Below are 26,324 nucleotides of genomic sequence, written 5' to 3' on the forward strand. Positions count from 1 at the left end.
TTAAATATAAAACAGTTTTATATTATTAATAGGTTACAAAATATTAATTATCAACGGATTCCTAGTTTTAATTAGATAAGTACAAAAATATTTTGATAGTAGATAGGTACCAATTGTCAAAAGTTGCCAATAGTAGATACTTACTTAGAAGTAAAGTACCTTAAATCTATATTGTGACCATTTTTCTACTTTGTCTTGACATGTCATATTTGCTTTGCATATGCCTAAGAACACAATTAATAAGTAAAAACATTTTTTATTGTATCTGGAGAAAATCGTGTAGGCATCTAAACAGTTGATATTTAGGTTGCTCATTATTTTATTCTTCGTCACTGGAAGTAAAGACTTCTCAATTTTTCACATCTTTCTCTTTCCCAAAGAATCGTGACAACAGTTTTGCATAAATTATCGAGTTTACAATTCGTGTTACAATAAGGCCAGCGAGAGTCACTTAATTTTGAATAAAATGCCGCATATTTGTCCAGTAATTCCTTATTAGTCGTAACCATTCTATGCACTAAATTGTCCATTGAAGAAGGACTTAGGTCGATAAGTCCAAAAGCATTTTTCATATCATACAACTGGAACCAATGTGGTCTTCTGTTGGGCGTTAAGTTAGCTTCCGTAAGGTTATACGCATAATTGATTATATTGGTTGGCATCTGAAATGATAATAATAATAAAATTATTATTCTTATTTTTTACGTTTTTACATATACATTTAAAAAAAAACATGACCTTAAAATTATTACTGTCATTACCAAAACCTGGGTACACCCATATTCAAATGCCTGATTAGGAAAGTCTGTATAAGGACTGCTGCCTGTAAATCCTATTAAACCAAACCTAGGACTACTAAATTATTATTGTAAGGAATATATTATAGGCTGTATCCAACTTACAAATGTTTGTGTGTCGATTGTAGCAATTTTATAATTCAAGTTGTAGAAAGAGTAGGCAGTTGCACTGCCACCGCCCCACGCCACGTTTATCGGTGTACCTTCACTATCGTAGAAGATTTTAAACTCGTCAGAATGTGTATGACCGTTGAATTCTGCCGCGATAGTCGACGAGAATCTGAAACATTTTTAATAATGTATTGTATTGTAGAATATAGAGCATGTAACTAGATGTAAGTTGTAATAATATTATGTGAAGCAGTATTCAATAGATTACGAACCAGCGTCGGTTAAGTCGTCTCAACTCTAAATTCTAACATCATAGCACGTAAAAAACGATACAATGCTAGCTGATGGTTACAAGAAACTTTCGTTTCCTTAGTATCAGGAATTACGGGAGACTATTAATCTAGTAACATTATTAATATTCGTAAATTACATCTATTTATCTTTGGGGGTCGATCGAGACCGCTGCTTCTTATTGCACAGACAACTAGTGCATGCTGAGCTACGAAAAATATAACAATATTACACCATTATCTTATCCAAGAAGAATTAATTTTTCCAATAATTGTATGTAACTGTAAATTATATCATGGTATACATACCTGTTGACAATTCTATTGTACTCTCTAGTCCACGTATATGTAAGATCGTGTACTCCTGGCGGAATATGTGCAAGAATATGGACTTTGTCTCCAGCTTTTTCTGCTTCATATAGTTCTTGTACCAGCCAATCCAAATGTCTTTTAGCGTCTAACGGATCGTATACAAGCCACCTATAAAACACACACAAGGTGAGAAATATGTTACTTTCTGTGCCTTATACTTATCCTAATACCAAATGACTTTAAGAAAGACAAAATCTTACCAGTTTGATCTGTAAGCCACATTATTATTTAAATTAATTGCTCGTAATCCAGGCCTGACTTGAATGGAGAATTCTCCGCGTTCCTTTAATGCTTCCTTGGCTTTGTCCGTTAAGTAGAAGTCCCACTTTTCTGCTAATGCGTCATACAGCCACGTTGTATTCAGATAGGGTTCTTTCACTGATGATGGCGCAAACCTAGTTTTCGTTTGTAATTAAATTATTGTAATTATTTTATTAAAAATGAGGCCCTTTATTATGCATTAAAAATAAATACTTAAAAATCTTTAAGTAATGAGAATGCACGATAACCTAGTTGAAAATAGAACAGTCTGCCGTGAGGGATGACCGCTGTTTTTACGAAATTAGGCGTCGGAACTCGTGAGTAAACCTACATAATATTATCTTAGAACTCTCAAAAAATAAAATGATTTCAAAGGTATGTGATATTTGCCAACCCGCACTATGCCTGAGGTGAATATGTTCTAAATCCTCTCAGTAGTAATAGTTTTTCCGGGATAAAAATCCTACTTCATATCTTTTAAAATAAAAAGCAGTCTCAATCTATTACAATACCAAATTTCATTGAAATACGTTGAATTATTCAGCCGTGAAAGTATAACAGACAGCAGATAAACGGACAGTCAGTTACTTTCACATTACTAATATAAGTAAGGAAGTATAGACTAATTAATAAGGACGTACCTTAAAATCAGTAATTTAAATTAAGTAAGTACTTATTTCTAGAATGGATTTTTATAATATGATTGAATATAAAGTGAAACCATAAAACTGTTTTATTCCTATAAGTGGCAATCTTAATAATAATATTTTTATTTTAATGGCAGATTTTTTTATTGTTAGATGCTAGCTATCAAATAAATTACTTATAAACTAACTGAATAGAGATGTCAAAATATTATGTGGGGTCGCAGTCAACATGGCTTTCTACAATCGTTACCGCTAATAGAAAACAGGAAAAAAATTAGGGATATGACATATTCTAACGGTAAGTCTATCGCTAGGATATGTCATTCTCGTAAATACTCATATGTTAGTAGGTACTTAGCGTTAAGGATTTCGAAAAGGCATCTTGGCTACGGCCCCAGACCCTATATTAACAGGACAAATGATATAATTTATAAGCATACTACTACAATAGTTATAATTTATTTGTGTTGTGTTTCTTCCTAGGAAAAACCTTTAATTGATGATGTAAATCAGCTTTAAATATAAAAAAAATCACTTTATCCTAAAAGTTATCTACTTTTTAAATTGGATTATATAATGAAGCTAATTATTCCAAAGTACAAAGTAGAGTGTTAGTATTTAAGTTAATAAGAACTGTTTCGTCAAGAAATAAGTATCAGTGAATGTTTGTGATAAATGCCTCGATCGGTAGTTATACTTACTGGTTAGTCGGTTGAGATTCGTGGTTTCCAAGCACGGGAACAACTAAAACATCATCACCAAAACTCTTCCTTATTTTATCAATTAAGTAGCGGTTCATATCATTAATCAACTCGTACGTTGTCTCCCATACACCGTGATCTATCGTATCGCCAATGTAATATACTACGTCGACATTCTGTGAATCAATAAGTAGATTTATGCAATTTAATTTTACTATATTACAACGTGAAATGTGTGGGTACTAATTATTGTAAATATTCACTTTATTGTTATTACATAGGTGAGACTGGGGTCATTTGGAACGATTTTGGGAAATCCACCTAGTGTGAGATCATCATCTTTCATAAGAAATGTAAGTATATTAAATATTTCATTAAAAGCATCAGTCAATATTTTTAACTTAAAGAAAACCGTTTTCAACCCACTTTAAAGACTGTTTCGACTGACCCCAGTCCCCCTATCTACGTACCTTATGGGTTTCTACAATTCTATCAATGACATCATCAAACGCCCATATAGGAGAGTCACAATTACGGTAGTCGCCCCAGTATCCCGCCGGTGGGGAATTCCTGGGACTGAATCTTGTTTGAGAGGTCTTTCTCATTTCCTTAATCTTAGGAACCATGCCCAAATCTAAAGACAGGTCTCCGTTGTTATTAACTATACTTTGTTCTATAATGGACTCTTCTACGTTCGATACGTATTTATAGTTCCTGGCCGGGTTCTGGCCCACTCTGCAGCAGGTCGGTTCGTCACAGTCAGCGACGCCGAATGCCTCGTACAGTGGATCGATGTGAGCATCCGTGATGATTGCGATTGTTAGTGGTTTCGAGTCCAATGCTGGAGTCTGAAATTACATATTATATGTATTACTTTGTTAGAATAGCGTTGGAATACTATTATTATGTTTAGTTTCAAACTTACTGCTACTTCGGTGGGTCGTTCCGGTAGTTCTACTTGCCAATCAAACCTAGTGTCATGAAAAGGACACGTATTTGAATTGTGTACTGTTTGAAACAAAAAACCACAAAATGTGGCTGCGGTGGCTGCAGGTTCATTTCTCACAATATAAGTGATGATAGGCTGAAAAGGAGACACAATACAATTTTTTTTAAATCAGTTAAATTGGTTGGTAACTATCTACACTTGTAACGGCGAAAATGTACCTATGACACTTGGATTTTTTATTTCTGATCTCCTCGTAACTTTTTTTGGATTTTCTCAAGTATAAAATAACTATCTGAAAATTCGAGAATTGAAATCCGAGGAAACTCTCTGGCGCTTTGCAAAACCGTCTTCATTAATACTTAGTTTAGATTTGAGGCGTATGACTAATTGAATGTAGTCCCAATTTCAAGTTATCTTTTTTCTTGTTATAATATTTTTTGTAGAAATCTTTTAAAAATAGTGCATTATAATTTTAATAAAAATCATTGTCATTGATTTTGCAGGTCTTAGTAGGCTCCGCGGTGGTGCATAAGTAGGTACTGTATGTAGTCAGGAAGCCCTATTTCGTTATACGGGGCGAAAGCGTCTTTTTGAAATTATGGACGTTCTAATCAAAGAATAGTTTTGTGAGTCGTAAAATAAATCGCTAAAATGTTTCACCCGATGCGTCGGCTAAGGCCCGCTCTGGTATCACTATAATGTATATTTCTGCAGACAAGCAACATTGGGCAAGCACACAGCATTCCGTTTTAATAAAACTGTATTCAGATTAATTATTGGGTATTAGGAGACTTTACATTTAAAGTTTCAGATTGACGGGCGCAGTGTCCGCAGTATCCAACTGCTTTGTATTGTGGGGTTTGATTGATATTGATGCTGTTAATGGACAATCGTGCTAATTTCGACATAAATTTGTTTAAAAAAATAGGAACCTATACGTACTTACAAGAGAAATTACATCTAGTACCTAGGTACTTGATTAGATAAAAAAAGTAATTGAGAAAATCTGATATTTTTAATTTCTACTTTAGCAGTATAAAATCTTACCAGGTTCAAGGCTATAGCACCACTGCAGATGTTATAATTCTGGATACCCAAAGAAACGCATAGTGTAGTCACTACATGAATAATTTCTTCATCAGTTTGACCCTCGTTGAGACCTTGGATTGCAGAAGCGAATGTACTTCGGCATACTAGACATTCAATGCTCTGCAAATGACAACAATATCAATACGAAAAATATTAAATTAGGTACCAAGTTCCTATCGAAGGCCGATATGTTTCTAGTTCATGGTTTTCTTTATTGGGGGTGACCGTGTCAGAACTCATGTAAGGAAGTACTTATTGATTTTATTAACATTTTCGAAGTAAGGACAGTAGAAAGTAGCAGGGGTGTAACTAGGACATCCACAATTCATGTAATAGATTTATATTTGTCCCGTGATATGTTAGTCGATACCTGACAGCGGCAGTCGTATTACGCACGCTATACAACTACCTTCACAATCAAGGCAGTGATCCATCGTTCACAGATACTATTATGAAAAATTTCGTAGACAAATACCTGGGATGTGTATAATTTACCACCCTCTAAAGCGTGCCGTTTGAATCTGCTCGATAATACTGAAATCCTTAAAAAAGGGCCCAGCTTTAAACAGGTACTTACTGTGTTAAATGGACCCCAATTTAAAAGCACCAAAATAGTGTTGAAACTTTTTTTCGATAATAAGTTGATAGGTATTTTTATATAATAAAATGTTAAATAAATATTCAAATAAATTATATACAGGACATGGCTGATTTAACAACAATAAACTAGAAGAAAATAAATAGATACCTACAATCGACATTAAATTAATTAATTTTGTAAATGGATATACTATAGAATCATTTACCATTCTACTTTCACTGTTTCTTTCAATCGACTCCATTGAGGCATATTCGGGCCTGTGTAAGATCTCAAATACATCTTGAAGTATTTTAGTTTCATCCGGTGTTAATTTATTTTTAATAAATTTAGCAAATAATTCCTCGACGACACCTACAAGCAAATTATTTTTCAAAAACACTTCAGTTTCCACAGGTGCAAACAAAATTCGTAAATGCTTTAGGAAAATTTACCAAAGGAAATGAGTTGACTCGCTAAACTATAACTCAATGTTATCATAAAAACAACCACAACAACTTTCATCTTGGCCAATTTTCGGATAGAATCCGAATTTTTATATAAGCACTACACCCAAAAAAAGTTAAAATACAGATTTTGTACTTAGTGCATATTTCAATATCCTAGACCGTGTTGTTGCTACTGTGATGCAGGCGAACGAACTACTTGTTAAATCGTTGGTATTTATCATATCACATAAACATTATCTCAGTATCTAAGTGATTTTTAAGGCGTCTATAGACTGAATTTAGGTACGTTAATAAACACAATCTTGTAGACACATCTAAACGTGCATGATCACAGGTCTCCAGAGTGCTTCTCACGCTATCTTCACAGTGTGTAAAGGATAGTACCGTTATCAGCATCAGTAGATATTATTGAAAAATAATCTGTCATCAATCATAATTTATCTTTATGTTATATCGAACAATTTAGGTACTCGATGCAAAAAATCACCCATTTTCAATTATTAACGGGTTAATAATCATTGATCAAATAGCCGGATCTAGATAGGTCAAGTAATAATATGCCTTTCATTGAATACGAATCATGATTCACATTTTCGGCTGGGTTGTGTTCACGCGAGTTTGTATGACCGTACCTAGTGATAAAGGTGCATTGATGACGTAAAAGGTTTGCTGATTAGAACGAAACACCTCACGTGCACAAGCATAGATACATCCACAGATAACTGATAGGACGTAGGTTGCGGTGCGGTAAATTGATGATTTTTTGTATCATGTTACCTTGATTGTTGCCTGATATAAAGAAACGGGGACTTATTGAAGTGCCCTTTGTGGATAGTTGAGAAAGTTTTGCTTAAAAAATGATGTTATAGTGTTGGATATTAAATATTTTCTTATTTGTTGTGTATTCTACATGACCTTCTCTAATATGGGTTTGACTCCACATACGTTTCCATTTTGAATAAAAAATTTAATGCAGTTTTATGAACAAGTGCCTGTTCTTTTATGACAGTTCGTCTTTACAAACGTAAGAAGGCACTAAAAATTTTATTAAATCCATTCGCGAACAAATTATGATTGAAAAACCCAATGTTTCCGACCTTGAAATATATTTCAGGGTCTCAGCCTGACTGTCATAGTCGATAACCTCTGTCTATCTTCAGCAAAAAAAAATGATGTATGGCTATTTAAATGTGATAGACTGTACCTAGAAAAAGTAATAATATTCATCAGTAAGTTCATAATGACGGGAAAATTCAAAAACAAATATAATATAAACATTTATTAGACATGCGTGTATTTTTACACAAAGGTAAAACATAACTGATCAAACGTCATTCATCTCAACGTCATCAATGTTCAAATCATCCAACATCTCAGCGAGGGTGATCCGCGGCAGGGTCGGATCAATTTCATCTGTATCCACAGGCATTTTGTTTGCATCTTTAAATATATTAACGTTTTGCCTGAACGCTGGATCCTCCTCCAAATCATCCAAAAATTCATTATAATCCCTGTAAATAAAAATATTATAATCCAAGATTAGAATGAATCGATTTATCTGATTGGTTTCAATGGCGTCATTACCTTAAGACCACATAAGTACAGTCAACCACAAAAGTGATTGAACAAATTCAAAACGCCTTTTAAATTTTTTGTCTTTTGTGTCTGATCAATAATAGTTTTTCTTTATTATAAAATACACTTCAAAGGGTTTGCTATTTATATAAAGAAAAATAATATTCCGATTGAAGTTAATATGTAGGAGCGTTTTAAAGTTTTATATTTGTTCAACTATTTTTGTAGCTGACTTTACAACCACACCTGGCTCTCTTAATTACTTTGATAATACTATTGCTTTTTAAGTATCAACTACTGATTAATTTATTGTTTGTTTCAAAGACTATTCGGTAAAGGTATAAAACCGGCGGTAGATCAAGAGCTCGCGTACTCAAGTAGTTGAGATCACTAAAACTGTAAATACTACGAAATCGTTTTTTTTTTTCATTCCTTATGTTTGTATTATTCCTTGAATGATTAATCACAATCAATGACAATATAGAACTTACTCGTTGGTGGAGCTAACTCCGTCGTGTAAGCCATCGGCCATGTGCCTCAGTTTCCACGCGCGTGCTCTCCTTCTCGCAGACTTTTCACCATAGAATTTTTTAACTAAGAACACATCTGGAATGTTGCTGTTATCTAACTTGTCCAAGTTGTCATCGTTTACGTTGGAGTCGCCGAGATTGTATCTAAAACATAGAACAGTAATTGTTGACATCTTTACAATATTTAAATGGTTAATGATAATACTTTCGATTTACTTAAAAATTAATAGGTACACAGTACACAGAGCACAATACAGCTGCAGATTTATCTAATTTTAAAGTAATATCATTCCTACATTATAAATTATTATAATTACTGTGTTTACTATACATATGATTAACCCAGTTAAACTAATTTAGTATTTTCCTTTTTGTGTTAGATTTCTTCTTATGTTAGACATCAAAATAAAAGTATTTGGCCGTTTTTATTGTGGTTTTTTATATTTCCTTCGTAAAAGATGCGTCCGCCACGTGACCACGAAGGCTGCAGTGTTCGAAACGTCGGGAGAAAATTAAAATATAAAAAACCTCGATAAAATCCGCAAAATAGTTTTATTTTGATGTCTATCATAAGAAGAAATCTAACACAAAAAGGAAAATACTAAATCAAATCATTAATTAAACTGTGTTAATCTTTTGTTTTTAAATCTTAATCGTTAGAAAATTGTCAACCATCAAACGCCTGCCGAAAAAAATTCCTACTGTATAAATAATTGTGCAACGGAATGTGACTATAAATTATAATATTAAGCGACTGAAAGGTCAAGGTAGATAAACAACGTATTGATAATTTCAAGAGATAATTGCATTTTACAGAAATTGTTTCGTTTTCAAGTAAACAAATTTATTACTAATTATAATTAAGGTACTGGCCACTGGGCTTGATCTCTAGTTCAATCATTTGTAGCCCATCTTTCTATAACTAATGAGTTTGGATTACTTAAAAAAAGGTTGTAATGGGTGTTTTAAGTTTTTAATCGGATTAGTTGGGTCATCTAGTCAATTCACTTTAATGGTACCAAGTAAGTATAATCGAACGAACATAAAATAATATTTTGAGACTGTTAACAACAATAGTGTAGGTACCAAAAAAATTAATTAAAAACCTGATGACGACGGCAGATATGAAATCTGATTATAATATCTGTTGATAAATTTTAATCGAACAATTGTTTTTGATAATATCAAACATCAGTTATGTTATTATAGGCCAATTTGCCTGTTTTTCGAGTATTGTATACCTACAACCAAATTAGATGTTTCATACTTAAAAAAGAACTCCCAGAGTTTAGAACTATCACCATACAAAATTTCATCGAAATCCGTTGTATAGTTTTTGAGTTTGGTCATAAAAGCAGACAGATGCGACGAGGGTCTTTGCTTTAAAATAATGTATATTTTAGGTTTTTTTAAGAGGGATAATTCCGTCAAACATGTTAGTTGCGAAACGTTTACGCAGCGAACGCGACGAAAACTCAAAAGGAATAAATTTCCCCCGTTTTTGCAACATTTTTCATTGATGCTCCGCTCCTATTGGTCATAGCGTGATGTTAAATAGCGTATAGCCTTGCTCGATAAACGGATTATCAAACATTAAAAAAACAATTCATTTCGAACCGGTAGTTCCTTAGATTAGCGCGTTCAAACAAACATACTGTTAAGTTTTATATAATAGTATATATTAATATAGGGCACTTAATCGACGGAAACATACATAAAATTATAATTACCCCAAAACAGTGTCTCCTGGTTTCAAAATATGCCCAAGATGTGTCCTTGTGTGCACTGGACTGACATCCAACCCGAGTTCACTGGCCTTCACGACCCACACATCTGCTATTACATGCTTGTTGGACACATTTCCTTGGCCCGGAAATGATTTCTTTTCCTATAAAGACAATAAACCTTATGCTATGTTATTCATTGAATAAACACTATTCATTGGTGTTTCAACGAAACATTTTATGTCACTTCCTTCCATACGTCATATAACTATAGAGTAAAATATGAATTGTTCAGCGTGTATTCAATTTGTGTGCGGTAAATACCATTATTCAATAACGAAAACTAAATTGAAAAAAAAAAAAAATCCGTACATACGTGTTCTTTTAATACATCAATATCCATCACAATATATTCTTGCAGTTGTTTTGGGTTGCAGATTGGAGTAAATGGATGTCTCCAGTAATTTGTAGATGACAAATCGCATACTAAAAGTAAAAAAACAGTTAAAATGTAGAAGCTGGGTTGAAATATAACATATTTAGCCATGTCTATGAAGGATTATGATAACTATCCGAATCTAATTTATAGTCTTAATTTTAAAACATTTTGGACATATAGCTAATGTAGGCAAAATTAAAAAAACATCACCCACCTTGACCAGTGTTGGCGTCAATCAAATGTATAGTGCTAGTTACTCTAAGTACTAAACAAATGGGTGATATAGATCCAAATTGATGTGTCAACCTTTTAGGCAAACATACAACACTGTCTTTTGACAGTGGAACAATTTCAATGCTGAATGTAAACTTGTAATTGTAAATGTTACTGTGGATATCATGAGATATAAGTTTCTTCGAATGTTGGCATTTCACAGGCAGCACGGACTGGATGAAATCAACCATTTTTCGTGCATGATTTTCTGTAGCATAGAAAAAGTCCAAGCCATCTAAAAATTAAAAGGGAAAATATTATTTTCAATATGCATAGTCTAAGTTACACATATAGAATATGAATTGTTTTGTATTATATTAGACTAGCTAGCTTTTGCTCGCGGCTACGCAGGCGTTAAAGATTTTTTCGGGATAAAAGTCCCGCATTATTTTTCCTGGGATAAAAATTAACCTACATTCTGCCCAGGGTCTCAAACTATCTCCATACCAAATTTAATCGAAATCTGTTGAGTAGTTTTAAAGTTTATCGCGTTCAGACATGGCACATGCAGACAGATGTGGTAGTGGATTTTCTTCAATATATATCTTTTTTAATTTTTGAGAGGAAAATCTCGTCACACATGATTATTGCGTAACTTTAACCGTTTACGCAGCGCAAGCAACAAAAAATCTCAAAAAGAATAAATTTTCTACGTTTTTGCAACATTTTTCATTGATGCTTCGATGCTATTTGTCATAGCGTAATGTTATATAGCATTCCTCGATAAATTAAAAATTTAACACTAAAAGAGTTTTTCAATTTTAACCTGAAGATTAGCGCGATCAAACATTCAATCTAGTCAGCTTAATATAATAGTTTAGATATCTAATCCTTAATGCTGAGCGTGAAGAAGCAATTAGCCAAGTTTTCATCCTAGACACTTAACAATAGGTGCATTGAAGACACTTTGCGGTGTTAACAAGAATAGAAAAACAATGTATTATGCAATTTGCACCATAAATTCTTACCCCCTTATTCATAGACGCCATTTATCTAAGCTTTATCTTTGCTGTAATAACAAGTCTGTCTCTAAGCGCTGACTGCATGGCAGCCTTCGAAGTGCGTAGACATAGGGCCGTTGTGGTTAGCTAATATTGTGATACAACTTGTATCTAATTGGCTGTCAGATAAACAAAGCTGGACAAACAGCAAGCTGTCAGATAAAGAAAGCTGAGAAATAGACTGGTTATCATAGCAATACTATATCCTTAGTTCCTTCCGGGGGTTAATGTTGGAACCCAGTAAAATATCTAATAATATACAATAGGTAACATGTTATATTTCTTATATAACCATGCTATATCAATCACCTATGTGACAAAGCTTTTGACTAAATTAACTAACATGACACCCTATGATAGCATGATCTTTAACTATGAAATTCATTTCGCTCTTTTGCAGCAGCCCCTTTAAAATCAATATTGTTAGTTGGCTTATTGGCTAATAAGGTATTTTAAACATACAAACCATGTTTAGGTTTAATTCCCAAAGTATTTTCATGAGCCTTATGCTTCAAAATCAACTGCTCCAAGTAATAAAAAGTTTTCCTATTATTGGCTTTCTGTCTGACCTGCACTAGAGCACGCCAGTAATCCTGAGCCTCAGAACGATGGCATGCATCACACATCTGATGTTGGATTGTAAACTCAACAATAAAGGTTTGCTGAAGAACTGCACCTCCCAAAACCTCTCCTTGTACAGTCAGTTTTACCTGATTGGAATTACGGTTTCATTATACCAATGACTTTCAGTTTTATATTCTAAGATAACACTAACAAATGATTTTGTTAATATTTTGAAATATAATGAATGAGATTAATTCAAAACAAGACAGAATAAAAAAAGTATAAGACCCTACCCTAGCAAAACATGTTAACCATATTCTTAGACGCCATTTATTTAAAATTTATCTTATATATTCTTATATATAATAATAAGTCGGGTTTTCCTTCCTGACGCTGTAACTCCAGAACGCACGAACCGATTTCCACGGTTTTGCATTCGTTGGAAAGGTCTCGGGCTCCGTGAGGTTTATAGCAAATTCAGGAAAAAATTCAACAGAAAAGCAGAAAAACGGAAAATCATTTTTCACATACAGCGCCATCTCTGATACATAGCATGTACTACAACGGCGCCAGTACGTGGTGTGTGAATATCCCTCATGAAAATAAGTACGTTTCATTTTAAATAGATGGCGCCGGTGCGTGATACATTGTTTGACGGTTACTCATTGTACTCTGCTCGGTTAATTTCATGTGACATTTATTATGCGCACGTTCTTTCAAACGCTAACTTAAAACCGGTATTGTGTTCACTGTGAAATTGTGAAATTGAGGTTAAAGTTATTCGTTTCCTAACAGTTTCCTGATAATTTGCGGACACGTATAACGCTTCGATTCAGTATTTACTTTGGATTCACTTTCATTTTTTACTTAGAGAAGTTCAACTAAATTACACTTAATTTTTGTAATAGAAATGAATTCATTACTGTTGTGATATAAAATAATTTTTCTTCATCTTTTAATCCCCAAACGAAACGTTACAAAAAACGAAGCCATCTGGTGGCGAAACGGAGTTCGCCGGGTTTGCTAGTAACATATAAAAAAAACATATTTCTCATTATACTGTTGTCATCTTTACTTCAGTTTTTCGATTTTTTTTTATAATTTGGACATTGTTTCGGTAATTTCGTAAAAAATTCACTAAAGTTAACCATTCAATGCATCTTCTAAATTACAAGTCATTTCATTTGCAACCAACACAACTAGATAAACATTTTGATTAGGAATATTTTTGTAGTCTCAAATTTTCAAAAGGACCTATTATTTAATTATTCGAGAATCTGAAATATAATGTAATGCGCGCGCAAAATGTTGAAAGAATTGCTCAAAGCCATTTGCTCATGGAGGGGCTTTTATAATTTACTATGTTACAACAACATATTATAGTTCCTATATTAATATGACTACCACAATAGTTATAATTTTACTAATGCCATAGTAACATGCAACAATAAACATTTACCGCCTTATTACAAAAAAGGTAGGTTAGTACTGGGTTTAAACCAAGACTAAAAAGTCTAGGTTTGTTACGGTATTAAAGTTAGTACTCGGACTAAAATTCATTCTTATTACAAATCCAAGACCAACCGAGGATTAACTAGTACCGAAGATAGTCCCTGATTTAATTAGTATCCACAGAGTATAAGCAAAAAATTACCGTAATCCATTGATTCATTCACTCCGCGTTTGATGCACCGTTCCTTTTAACACAAGTATGTATAAAACGAAGGGCAAAATGTTTAATAAAATGTGATTTAGATAATGATGATGATGCTAAATATATACTATTTTGCTATTTAAATATATCTTAAAGCTGAATAATTTAAAATGGCTTGGTTTTTGTTTTAATTCACTGTTGACTTGTTAAGCTACGTACAATGGAATGAAGTGTGCGGCGGGCATATTTGAACATTATCAAAATGTTTACATTTCGGTTTATTTATGATTTTGATTAATAGCACTTCAAGTAACATAAAGGAACGTTGTTCTTTTAAAACAATTTAGGCACGGCAACAGCATCACAAGTGTAATTGTTTTTGTTGTGGAATTACGTACGTTACGTATATTTTAGTTATACCAATTAAAAATGGAGCAATAAATCAAAACAGACGAGGCGAATATTGGACTTTTGAAGAAAAGGTTAGTTAAAAGCAATCATCTTGGTTATGAACAGTGTAATAAATTAAAATGTTATTCAATTAGTACAAATTTCCTTCTTAATCCAAGAAATACTACGTTAACTTATTTCCGAGTCGGTTTACATATTAGATAATAAATCAACCAAGACGAGTACCAATATGTTAAGATGGAAAGAATGAAAAAAATTAACAAATAAGTGAGTAAATTTTGCTGTTTTTGTAATGAATATTTAGTTACCATGACTTATGTAAAATGTACCTATATTTGTAAGACTAAACGACTCACTAACGAAAACTACGGGGGTCTATTGTACCGCAGATTTGTTCCTAACATTTTTAAATCTTGTAAATCCATTAAATCAATCTAATTTATTTCCATTTTTCTACTTTAGTTTATATTTGGTTCTCTAAACACAATTATCAACTTTGAAATTTGATGTTTCGAGGTTAGTACTGGAGTTAAACTAGGGGTCACGGCGGTTTAACTTTAGTACCACAGATAGTCCTCGGACTAGCGATAAACTCGGTTTTGTAATACCATTTTTCTTAGTCCATAGTTTAAACCTGGTACTAAACCCGGTACTATAGTTAGTCTTCGTTTTGTAATAAGGCGGTTATAGTTATACATATTCAATAGTTAGTCGTTATTTTGTGATACCTTAATCCTTTTAGAGTGAGGCTCAGTCCAAGCGAAGCCAGCATCAACCAACTTAACTCTGCTTAAGCCTTTCAACTTCTTAAGGCACAGAGCCAGCAGCTCTCGTGACTCCAGAGCACAGACTACCCATTCAGAAGGTGGTTGTAGATATCTGTAGTAGTTAATTTAATATTCATTTTCATATTGCTTTATAAACAACACATATATGGTAGCAGATCCTTAACAAAAATAAGATAGACTTTTAATATACATCTTAATCATTAGATGATAGTTAAACCTGCTTTATAATATAATCATGCTTAATAAATTTTCCCTTAAAATACATCATTTTACAGTAGGCCCTGCAAATTGAAGCATGTTTTCAAATATTTTATCACACTTAATATAATTTGTCATCCCGTTTAATGTGCCATCTGAACAGGAGAGTCAAGAATAGGATAACTTATTACCTAACAGAGAAAAAAATTGTTGGCCTTAGGCTTAGGCTTTTTCAGTTATATTTGATAATATTAACTTGACTTATGTATCTAAACTGTATTATGTACCTCTAGCAAAGCTTGATTCTTACCTCTCACATCCTCTACAGAAGAACAGAGTGGCTTGTTTGGGTATACCATCAGTAATGTCTACATGGGCCCGCAAACATGCAACACACATGTTAGATGGGTTGGCCTCAATTGGCACGGCACACTGACAACATAATCTGGAAATCATAAGGATAGTTTTATATAAAAATGCGTAGTATATTATTACACAATAATTTCACAAATGGAGTGTTGTCTTTTAACATGCTAGAACCCGGTGTATTGTTGACAATTATTGTTATTATATATATTCAGGCAGGCAGGCAAGACAAGTGATAATGCTTGTATGTCGCTATTACGACTGGTTTTCATTTGGGGCTAAGTATTATTTAGCATACCATTATTTACCACATAACCGAAATAATATTTTTTGTAAGGAAGTTTAAGTGTGGATTTAGAAGTTTGTTATATAAATCAATCAAATAATTATTTATTATATGGTAATTTAATACAATGGTTTGGAATTAAAACCACCAATACCAAATATTTATTTAACATACGAAAGTAATTGTACACAGGTAGAAACTTTCTTTGTACATTACATTACACCAAAAAATAATGATGATGTTCTTCAGTATAATTAACTCTTTTTAGTTATTTTAATTAGTTACTTATTATAATATCTGGTTACGATATATAACTAGAATTTTATTTTAATCACATGTATTTTATAAAGAAATATTTTAAACTTAATAACCTTAAAAACAAACTTACATTCGTGTGCTATTAGATAATGGAGCATCTTCTGGAGATATGTATTCCATATCTGTTTTTACAGTAACTGATTTGGAGCAATACGAGAGATATTGGAGTGCACTATTAAGAGAACACTAGAAAGCAATTTAACACATGTGTATAGTAATTTCCCGTTTAAAGTTTCTGCAAAATGTTATGTTAATCTGTCATTCACTGTCAGTGTCAATTTTTTTTTATTCGGTAAGAGCACAGGCTATTGTATAGTATTTCAACCATACTGCCTAGTCTTTTGTATGTTGCCAAAGTATGTTACAATATTTTACTCAACATACTGCCAAGTAGCCGAGATGGATTATCTTTATATGTAACACAAAAATTCTTTAAGGCGATACCTCAAGGTCCATTTTCATACATTTTGTTTCGGCTTTAATCTGGGTAACTAAACAAGTATTGGCAAGTAAAGAATTTAAATTCACGTCTAGTTAGTGATTAGTTCTCGCAGTTGAAAGAAAAATGTAAAAATAATTAATAATCATGGATATTTCGGCCTTTAAAATTTAATATGACGAAATTTCTTTACTTGTCAATACTTGTTTAGTTACCCAGATTAAAGCCGAAACAAAATGTATGAAAATGGACCTTGAGGTATCGCCTTAAACAATTTCTGAGATAAAATTCTTATAGATGTCAGTTCTAGCGATATTTTTTATAACACAACACACATAACACAATGGAAATATGACGATAGATGGCAAAATCAGCAAAAATATTCGTTATTTTGTAACTAATAGAGTTATGAAATAATAAATATGTTACAGAAAACCTAATTAGACATCCAATTTATATGTTTTTTTCACAAGAATGTCATAATAATTAAAATAGAAGTAATATCGTAGTAAAGATACTAAGTTCGTCGTTTCGTCGTTTTGGACTGACGTTTTGATGTTCGTTTTTCGAAATAGATCTATAGATACCGTTTGGAGCAAGGCGTATGCTATTATTTTATGCAATTAGTGAAATTTTGTAAGCGTGTCCAAATCTGTCAAGCTCTGTCGGTATATTGAATGCAGTATATCGACAGAGTCCATATCATAGACTTCGTCGTATGTAACAGCTGAGATGTAATACCTAAAAAATCGATAGTATTGTTTGCTATGGCAATTTTACGTATAGTATAATTTTTTTTGTCTTTTATCTACTGGCAGCCCTGCACTCGAGGTCACCACACTTGTCGGTGCCGGATAGTTACGTAAAGAATTCATAAATTTTCGTAACCACCTTGTCAACTTATTTTGTACTTTTCGATCGAATTTGAAAAACGAAAATGTTCTCTACCGTCTGCAGAGCTGGCCGTTTGGCCGCAAAGACGGTAGTAAACAACACCTCCGAAAAAGCACCATTAGTCTCCGGAGCCATCGTGAACAAACGGGATTACGCAGCCAAAGCCGCCGGCAAGGGTCAAGGTAAGGTAGTGGCCGTAATTGGTGCTGTCGTCGATGTGCAATTTGAAGATAACTTGCCACCCATCCTAAATGCCCTGGAAGTACAAAACCGTTCCCCCAGGCTTGTCCTGGAGGTCGCACAGCACTTGGGTGAGAACACCGTCCGTACCATCGCTATGGACGGTACCGAGGGTCTGGTCCGTGGTCAGCCCGTCTTAGACTCTGGCTCCCCTATTCGTATCCCCGTCGGAGCTGAGACTCTCGGACGCATCATCAATGTCATCGGTGAGCCAATCGATGAACGTGGGCCGATTCCCACGGACAAGACCGCTGCCATCCACGCAGAGGCCCCTGAATTCGTCGACATGTCTGTACAACAAGAGATTCTGGTCACCGGTATCAAGGTCGTGGACTTGCTCGCCCCCTATGCCAAGGGAGGTAAGATTGGACTGTTCGGCGGCGCTGGCGTCGGTAAGACTGTACTTATCATGGAGCTGATCAACAATGTTGCCAAGGCCCATGGTGGTTACTCTGTATTTGCTGGAGTAGGAGAGCGCACCCGTGAAGGTAATGATTTGTACCATGAGATGATTGAATCTGGTGTCATTTCTCTTAAGGACAAGACCTCGAAAGTAGCTCTGGTATATGGCCAGATGAACGAACCTCCTGGCGCGCGTGCCCGTGTGGCCCTCACTGGACTGACTGTTGCTGAGTACTTCCGTGACCAGGAAGGACAGGATGTGCTGCTGTTCATTGACAACATTTTCCGTTTTACTCAAGCTGGTTCAGAGGTATCTGCCCTTCTGGGTCGTATTCCATCTGCTGTGGGTTACCAACCGACTCTGGCTACTGACATGGGTACTATGCAGGAAAGAATTACCACTACCAAAAAGGGATCAATTACCTCTGTACAAGCTATCTATGTGCCTGCCGATGACTTGACTGACCCTGCTCCTGCTACAACATTCGCTCACTTGGATGCCACTACTGTGCTGTCCCGAGCCATTGCTGAGTTGGGCATCTACCCAGCTGTGGACCCTCTTGACTCCACATCCCGTATCATGGACCCCAATATAATTGGTGCTGAGCACTACAATGTTGCTCGTGGTGTCCAGAAGATTCTGCAAGATTACAAATCACTCCAAGACATTATTGCTATCTTGGGTATGGATGAATTGTCTGAAGAAGACAAGCTGACTGTGGCCCGTGCACGTAAAATTCAGAGGTTCCTCTCTCAACCTTTCCAAGTAGCTGAAGTGTTCACTGGACATGCTGGCAAACTTGTGCCTCTTGAGGAGACCATCAAAGGATTCTCTAAGATTTTGCAGGGCGAGTATGATCATCTTCCAGAAGTTGCATTCTACATGGTGGGACCCATTGAGGAAGTTGTAGCAAAGGCAGAAACTCTAGCTAAGAATGCCTAATTATGTAACTTCCTAATATGATCTATTCCATAAAGTAATTTATTGAAACATCTGAATTGTGTAGTACAATAGACATAAACCAATATGTATACATCAAAAAAGTCTTTCAATGTATCTACTATACAAAAATAAATGATTATACATATACCTTTTTTCATTTAATTTATTTTATATTATTACCTAATAGGTCTTTGCTAATGTTTCTGGTCGTTTTTTAGTCTCCTCTCAGAATAAAAGTACCACTTCTGTCTTTAGGGATAAACATATCGCTAACCTAGAACATGGTCTGAATGCAATATTTCATCAAATTCTTGGTGCAATTTTTACGTTTATTTCTAGCACACTTTCAAACATCACAACATTTCATATCTTCCTTACATATATTATATAATTTCAATTACTATACAAAGATTGCAACATGATACCTATACACTCACCCCCCCTATTCATAGACGTTATTTATCTAAAGACGGAGCATTGCTGTGATAACAAGTCTGTTTCTCAGCTATGTTTATCTGACAGCCAACTGGATTCAAGTTGTATCCCAATATTAGCCAATCACAACGGTCTATGCCTACGCATTGCGAAGAAAAAAACTTGTTACCACAGCTCCGTTGCTCCGTTCTTAGATGAATAATGTCCATGAATTAGGGGGGTCAGACTCGCCTTTTATCCAAGGGATAAACAGAGGCGGAAGTAGTAATAGGGAGTGAGCCTATCACGATATCGGGACGAAATTCCAGACATTGCGCTAGTACTGGGTTAAATAACTCTACGTACCCACGGGAACAAATCTAGGACCTCAGTCTTACCGCAATTCAAATACAGACAGTCGAATCAAAATGTTGTTTTAATAATTATTTTATGTACAGTCAGCCACAAATGATGTTGAATAAATTGAAAATGAAATACCCTACATTAAGCTTTAAGGTAAATTGAAAAAAAAAGTCTTTTGGTTATGTAAACCACTCCTATTTCATTATTGTGAAGAAAAACTGAATATCGGTAAACAAGTGTCGCCAGCCGATGGCCCCTTAGGGCGCAAATTGATATGAACAATGAGAAAAGTATGTATTATAAGTAAAGTCGAGAGCACATATTCCTTCCAAACCCTCCTCTCCCGCTTTAAATATAACGTAGATCAGAGAGAATTTATTCTAGTTTTTTCCACGGACGGGAATTATCGATTAAGCAAGTCAAGACTTAGGACTGGTTGCTTTACATTGGGCAATTTTTTTTAGAATCTCTAGATGAGTGGGGGGGGGGGGTGTCAGCTGTCCCTGTCAACAGTAGGAAAGTATATATACAGGGCCGATATAATTATTAAAGACATTTTTTGGCATAGATATTTTGGACGAGGTTTTAGCTAGTTTCCCAAACATTGCCATACCAGCTAAATCTATTCAATTACTATAAATATTACTTTTGAGAGCTTCCATTGCGTGCCCTGCGGAAACGGTTAAAGTTATGGAAGAATCATGTATGATAATTGTTCCTATGAAAAAATTATTATGTACCCTTGCCACATCTGTCTGCCAGACCGGAATAAACTCGAAAACGATTTAACGGATTTCAAGAAAATCTGGTATGGAGATAATTTGAGATACTAGAAAGCTAATTGTTGAGAATTGAGTAGACACAACATGACCATACAGCTAGATTTTTTAAATAAATAAATGACAAAACATGTTAAAACATTATTTATTACAGGTTCTTATCGCTTTCCTCCCACCCTTGGTGCAGATTTCTGACTGACTTTGGCGGCCTTAGTTTTGGGCTGTGCCTTGGCTTTAGGTGCCGGCGCTGTAGCTTTCTTGGCCGCTTTAGTAGACTTCTTTTGTTCTTTTGCAGCTCTGTAAACAAAGAAATATATTTCTAAGTGACACCTAACAGTGAGAATAAAACAATAACACATACATATTCACATCTTTTATTACCTAATGGGAAGGCAGCCAAGCAACTAGCTTACCATGTAAATGTATTCTGTCCCATGATGTTAAGGAGACAAACCCATAAAAATATTGGACACAAATTGTAATCTCTGATTCTGATTCTGGGGGCCTTATTCTTTATGACAGTGTAAACTTGTAACATTGTTGTGTTACACTATCTTTGTGGAATTTGTGTTGAATGATATAATTCCAATTTCTATTATCTTAAATGCAGTGGACTGCATTACATGCTTGTGATGCACAATCAAAAATGTTTGGTAGAGAGAATAAGACCCCTGTGCAGGAAGCGCAATTAATATTTTGCCTGACCCCGGAATCCAACGCTCAATGTCCTCAGATTGGTTGACTAACTATGCATGCAATGTAATTATGCTACTGTTTCTTTGTGTCGATAAAAAATAGAAAAACCTATGATAGATATTTTATATGATAACATAAAATAATAATTTGTTATTAAAGTATGTGACATTGATTTGCATATGCCTAAAGCTATTTAGATACATGACAACAAATCTGTTTAACAGTTCATGTAGTTTAGTGTACAGTATTTACTGAACACTAAACCTTGAATAACTTATGAACATTTAACAATTTCAGTCACAAACATTTGTGACAGTATACAAATGTTTGAAATGTATTGTGCTATACAACAGTTTTATATTTATTAATTAGTTTATTCCCTCAATAATTTGAGGAAATGTTATAAATGTGTCTAAAATCATAAATTTACCAGAAAACTATTTTATCTTATTCAAACAAAAATTATATACCTAGATTACATAAAGTATAATCAATATAAGTTAGGACAACTTACTTAATTGCCTGTTCTCTTTGTGCTTTGCGTACTTCTGGCTTCATGTTACGCTTGGCCATGATGTCACTGAGTGAGGCACCAACAATAGCCCGCTGGAATTTCTGGGTCCTCCTAGTGCGTTTTTTGGCTTGCTCCTCCTCTTGGCCTTTCTTGAACTTGCGCCTGAAATTCATTCATTGTTGTTAATTGATGAATAAGATAGTGGGAAATAATATCCTGTGTTGCATATATTATGAACTGTATAATCTAGAATATTGTGAGTTTAGTTTCGAAAGAAAAGTATTATTAAAAAAAATATATAAAAGTATACACATTAGACATAGTACATTATTTTGTAATGAAGAATAATTTCGAAGTAGAAACATCCTAGTTTATTTTTAAATACATAGGGATCTGTCCAAGTGAAAACATGTTTTTAGAGGTTAGTTTGTGTTAAAACTATTTCATCCCAAATGCAGTATTGCAGGAATGCTCTAGTGCTTACATATTTTTAACCATTTATAGCATCATAGTATATGATGTACTACACAAAACATACCTGTACAGGACGGTCCATGTTACTTTACGAGGATTTCTCCTCATCAGATGAGCGGCTTCACATTTTGAGTTCAAAAATGTGAAAGTCTGAAATAACAAACGTACAATTACTTCATAAATACTAAAAGCATTAGAATTCAATAGCTTTAAAGCATTTTGTTTTCATCGATTCGACATAACCCTATCAAGTCGCTCACGAAAACATAATATATAAACAAGATAGGAATATAGCTTCTACAAATGAATTGCTAATAGCTGATAATTTATTAAGGTTACTTTACCTTGCCGTCCACCTTAACCATGGTTTTTCCATGGCCAGGATAGATCTTGTATCCACTGTAGGCGCAGAGACCGATCCTGAAAATCAATCACACACATGAGGAAAAATTCACAACACTTTTGATTTTCATTGTACGCGTAATAAAATAATGTTTGATTATTGGGATAAAAACAAATTATATTTGTAAAAACTTCAAAAACGTACTTCATTTTGACTTGACGAAATGAAAAGAGATATAACTAGTGGTGTGCATGTGAGGAAAATCCTAATCGAATTAATCGATTAAGACGATGGTACAAAATGTTTGGTTTATAATTTCTTATTTTGTACATACATAGGTAAATTAAAATCACATAAATTTTAAGACAATTTGAAGAGGTCTTTAATAAATTCTGTTATACTATAAAAATAATTTACGTATTATTATTTTATACTTTTGTGAATAACAGTTCGTACACTTTCGTAGATGTACAATTTTTGTAAAAATAACTGAGAGACGAGAAAATATGGAATAGATAGCAAAAAACGATTATTAACATTTTTGTTCGTTTGCCTGTAGAATGCTAAAATTTTGTAAGCGTATCACCGAAAACCCGCTTATTGGATTCAAAATCTAATTACATATCGTGTTTATTTTAACGAAATCGATCCACGAAATCAAATGATATTATTTGTTTTGTTCAGTTAGAAACCTCATAGTACATCACGCAGCTGCTTTGGGTGTTTTGTTTTACAGGTACAATAATTCGAAGGGTATTATAGGATGAGATATATATTGACCACACAAACGAAGTTGTAACTAAGTAGGTACAACTATAATATTATAATGCGTGTAGTGTATGTGTATAATTTTATAATAGGATGGAGTATTCTAATGCTACATGAGTGAGATTAGGGACAGCCATAGGGGTAACTACCATAAGGATTCTAACTACAAAAAATAATAACCACACCGAAATTAATCACTTCGTTACTATAATGATTATAAATGTATTCGATGACTTGGGAAATACTTATAATATGTATAAAATACTCGAGTCAAACAAAAATCGATTCAAGTGGTATCTCTAGATCTAATATAATATGTGGATAGAGTTCAGAAAGGATAGAGAATCTCTACAAATGAAACCAATACAATGTAGTTGAATTTTACAAACAGACTTTTTGTCTGCTGAAATTTGAACAATAAAATATGTCAACATTATAATATTAGCTCAGTAAAAGCTGTAATATGTGAAATATCGAACAAAAGATACGGTTTCATCCATATCCTTTAGAAAGTTGAATGATATTATAATATGTATATTTTGACATAGGGTTAGCAGTAAATAATTTTGAGAGGCGGTAACCCTGTTATCTAACCTAAAATATAAAATCAGATCTCTGATCGCCCGGCCTAGAAAACTTCAAATACCAGAATAATTTACAAAACCTATGATACCGTAAAATATTATCATAACGTAAACAAGATATACTTTTTACTTTGTGCATTGATAGAATGATGATTTGTCCAGATTTTTTAGAATTTCAGGTAATAGCTAATTTAGGCTGATTGTAGTAGGTTATTACTTTGGATTTTGTATTAATACCTATTGTTCTGTTATTTTTACAGGATATTCTGAAAAAAATGCGTATTCTTGATGATAAAATAGTTTATGCTCTCAATACGTCAATACCTACAGAATCATTCAAAAATAAAGTGGACGCCACCAGTGCCTGTCAAGATTTGCATGCTCAAATTCAAAAAGGACATACTGAAAGAGAAAGCGTTATCAAAAATTGTATTTTGGCCACTGCCGAATCGGTAAAAAACTTGAAAGCTGCAAAGGAAGCAAATCCTAACGACTTTGAGATATTAAAGAATTTAAAAGCTGAACAAAAAAAGGTAGGTTATTATTTATGAATTACATATAATATATAGAATATAGGTTTATGTAATTAAATATTAGCAAATAAATTCTTTGGGTAGTATCTACAAATGGGGTTGAATCAAAATATACAAGAAATTGACTTATACAGCTTGGATATTAAATACAACTAACACAGGCAATTGAATTTCAACTAAGTAGAGGGACACTATATTAAAAAAATGCATTGAAACTGTCATCTATGTTACATGTTACCGACTGACAATAAATTATTTTTCAATTTTGATGTCTCTGTTTTCTTTTTATCTTCAATTCTGTTAGTATTTTAACTTTTTGGTACATAGCTTTAATACTTATTATTTTTCCAGTTGCGTCTCTTACAAACTGAGATTAGCGTGGAGGAAGTGATCAGAGAAAAAACTAATAAGCTCTTCACTGAAAAGTGTAGAAGTTATTTCAAACCAGATACCTTATGAAGACTGAAGACAAACAATTTGTTACCGAATTATTATGTACATAATAAAATAGTTGTTAGTTTTGTGCAATAGATAGTCATTTTATTACCATGCAATTAAATTTTGCATTTTAAATTTCCAAATTCTTAACTTTGTATAAATGTTTGAATTACTGCTAAGAATGCTGCATTAGGTGAATGCATATTTCAAATTTTGCTTGTAAATAGTTACAATCCTGTAAGCAGCAAATAGGTTTAACTAGTGAGATAGAGTGTTTTGTAGATGTTCTTCATACTGAAATAACTATGTTTTATGTAAGACTAATCAAGGCAATGGCCTTGATTAGTCTTACATAATGTCCAATGGGACATAACCAAGGAAAATATTGACCTGTTCTCAAAATTGCTACCAATTTCTTCTACTCATTTACTCCACTTCTATGTGGGTTTGGGAAATATAGTTATCAAGCTCTGCAGCTGCCTGGTTAACAACAATGCCATCAGGCAGATCCTGTCCTAGTTAAATTGTTACAAAAATCCCACAGTTTTTGTCCAACCTGGCATTTGAATTCTGGACCTCTAGGTTTTAACTACACTGTTGCTAGACCAATGAATTAACTCTGTCAAACAAATTTCGAATAGATAAAAAAATAATGTCTTTTATAGGTCTTTTGATTCATACAGGTATTTTGTCAAAAATATTGTTGGTTAGCAACAATATCTTAATTATTGATAAGGTTAGTCAGTTTTAAAGCTAGTTTGATTTCTAATGTTAGTCCAAATAATTTATGATTCTGATTAATTGACACTATCTGAAATGTTAGATGTGTATTTAATTTTTATGTAGATATTACTTATTGCTAGTCTTTTTTTTGTACTATAAAAGTATCTGTGCCCAGATTACCACAGTAAGTAGTAATATTTAACATATTGACTCTGGGTCACATAGCAGTTGTATTTTTGGCACAGCATGCATGCGGCTGTCACACATCTGGTGCGTACCTATCTGAGGCTATATAACTTGCGTGTAGCAGTCTACCAGTGAAGGACATCAAAATCCATGTAGTACACTGCACTGGTTGATAGATCTATTGCAGTCAATGTGTTTTA

The 26,324-nt window shown here is 33.7% G+C and overlaps 5 protein-coding genes across 5 annotated transcripts; 2 read left to right on the forward strand and 3 right to left on the reverse strand.

Annotated features, from left to right (window-relative positions):
- Positions 1-6,612, reverse strand: LOC115446023 (sphingomyelin phosphodiesterase 1). The gene is made up of 10 exons (XM_030172567.2): positions 6,250-6,612; positions 6,024-6,169; positions 5,176-5,337; positions 4,105-4,263; positions 3,650-4,027; positions 3,180-3,355; positions 1,771-1,965; positions 1,508-1,678; positions 903-1,077; positions 1-662 (listed from the first exon to the last, which is right to left on the reverse strand). Exons 1-10 carry the CDS (start codon positions 6,317-6,319, stop codon positions 330-332), a joined length of 1,965 nt encoding a protein of 654 aa, XP_030028427.2. The 5' UTR covers positions 6,320-6,612; the 3' UTR covers positions 1-329.
- Positions 6,613-7,528: 916 nt separating this feature from the next.
- On the reverse strand, positions 7,529-16,675 carry LOC115445937 (60S ribosomal export protein NMD3). Its single transcript, XM_030172455.2, has 9 exons — positions 16,462-16,675; positions 15,732-15,866; positions 15,164-15,314; positions 12,273-12,516; positions 10,747-11,040; positions 10,470-10,579; positions 10,100-10,257; positions 8,331-8,513; positions 7,529-7,775 (listed from the first exon to the last, which is right to left on the reverse strand). The coding sequence occupies exons 1-9, from the start codon at positions 16,509-16,511 to the stop codon at positions 7,589-7,591; spliced, it is 1,512 nt and encodes a 503-aa protein (XP_030028315.2). The 5' UTR covers positions 16,512-16,675; the 3' UTR covers positions 7,529-7,588.
- A 959-nt stretch (positions 16,676-17,634) lies between these two features.
- On the forward strand, positions 17,635-19,454 carry LOC115445662 (ATP synthase subunit beta, mitochondrial). Its single transcript, XM_030172028.2, has one exon. The coding sequence runs from the start codon at positions 17,768-17,770 to the stop codon at positions 19,307-19,309; it is 1,542 nt and encodes a 513-aa protein (XP_030027888.1). The 5' UTR covers positions 17,635-17,767; the 3' UTR covers positions 19,310-19,454.
- Positions 19,455-20,994: 1,540 nt separating this feature from the next.
- Positions 20,995-23,203, reverse strand: LOC115446048 (60S ribosomal protein L24). Its single transcript, XM_030172601.2, has 5 exons — positions 23,097-23,203; positions 22,894-22,969; positions 22,614-22,699; positions 22,076-22,237; positions 20,995-21,162 (listed from the first exon to the last, which is right to left on the reverse strand). The coding sequence occupies exons 1-5, from the start codon at positions 23,099-23,101 to the stop codon at positions 21,024-21,026; spliced, it is 468 nt and encodes a 155-aa protein (XP_030028461.1). The 5' UTR covers positions 23,102-23,203; the 3' UTR covers positions 20,995-21,023.
- A 1,007-nt stretch (positions 23,204-24,210) lies between these two features.
- LOC115445917 (coiled-coil domain-containing protein 58) lies at positions 24,211-25,307 on the forward strand. Its single transcript, XM_030172423.2, has 3 exons — positions 24,211-24,423; positions 24,505-24,777; positions 25,129-25,307. The coding sequence occupies exons 1-3, from the start codon at positions 24,391-24,393 to the stop codon at positions 25,234-25,236; spliced, it is 414 nt and encodes a 137-aa protein (XP_030028283.2). The 5' UTR covers positions 24,211-24,390; the 3' UTR covers positions 25,237-25,307.
- The last annotated feature ends 1,017 nt before the right edge of the window (positions 25,308-26,324 follow it).

Source organism: Manduca sexta, chromosome 20, assembly GCF_014839805.1.
Source record: "Manduca sexta isolate Smith_Timp_Sample1 chromosome 20, JHU_Msex_v1.0, whole genome shotgun sequence".
NCBI classification, from domain to species: domain Eukaryota; kingdom Metazoa; phylum Arthropoda; class Insecta; order Lepidoptera; family Sphingidae; genus Manduca; species Manduca sexta.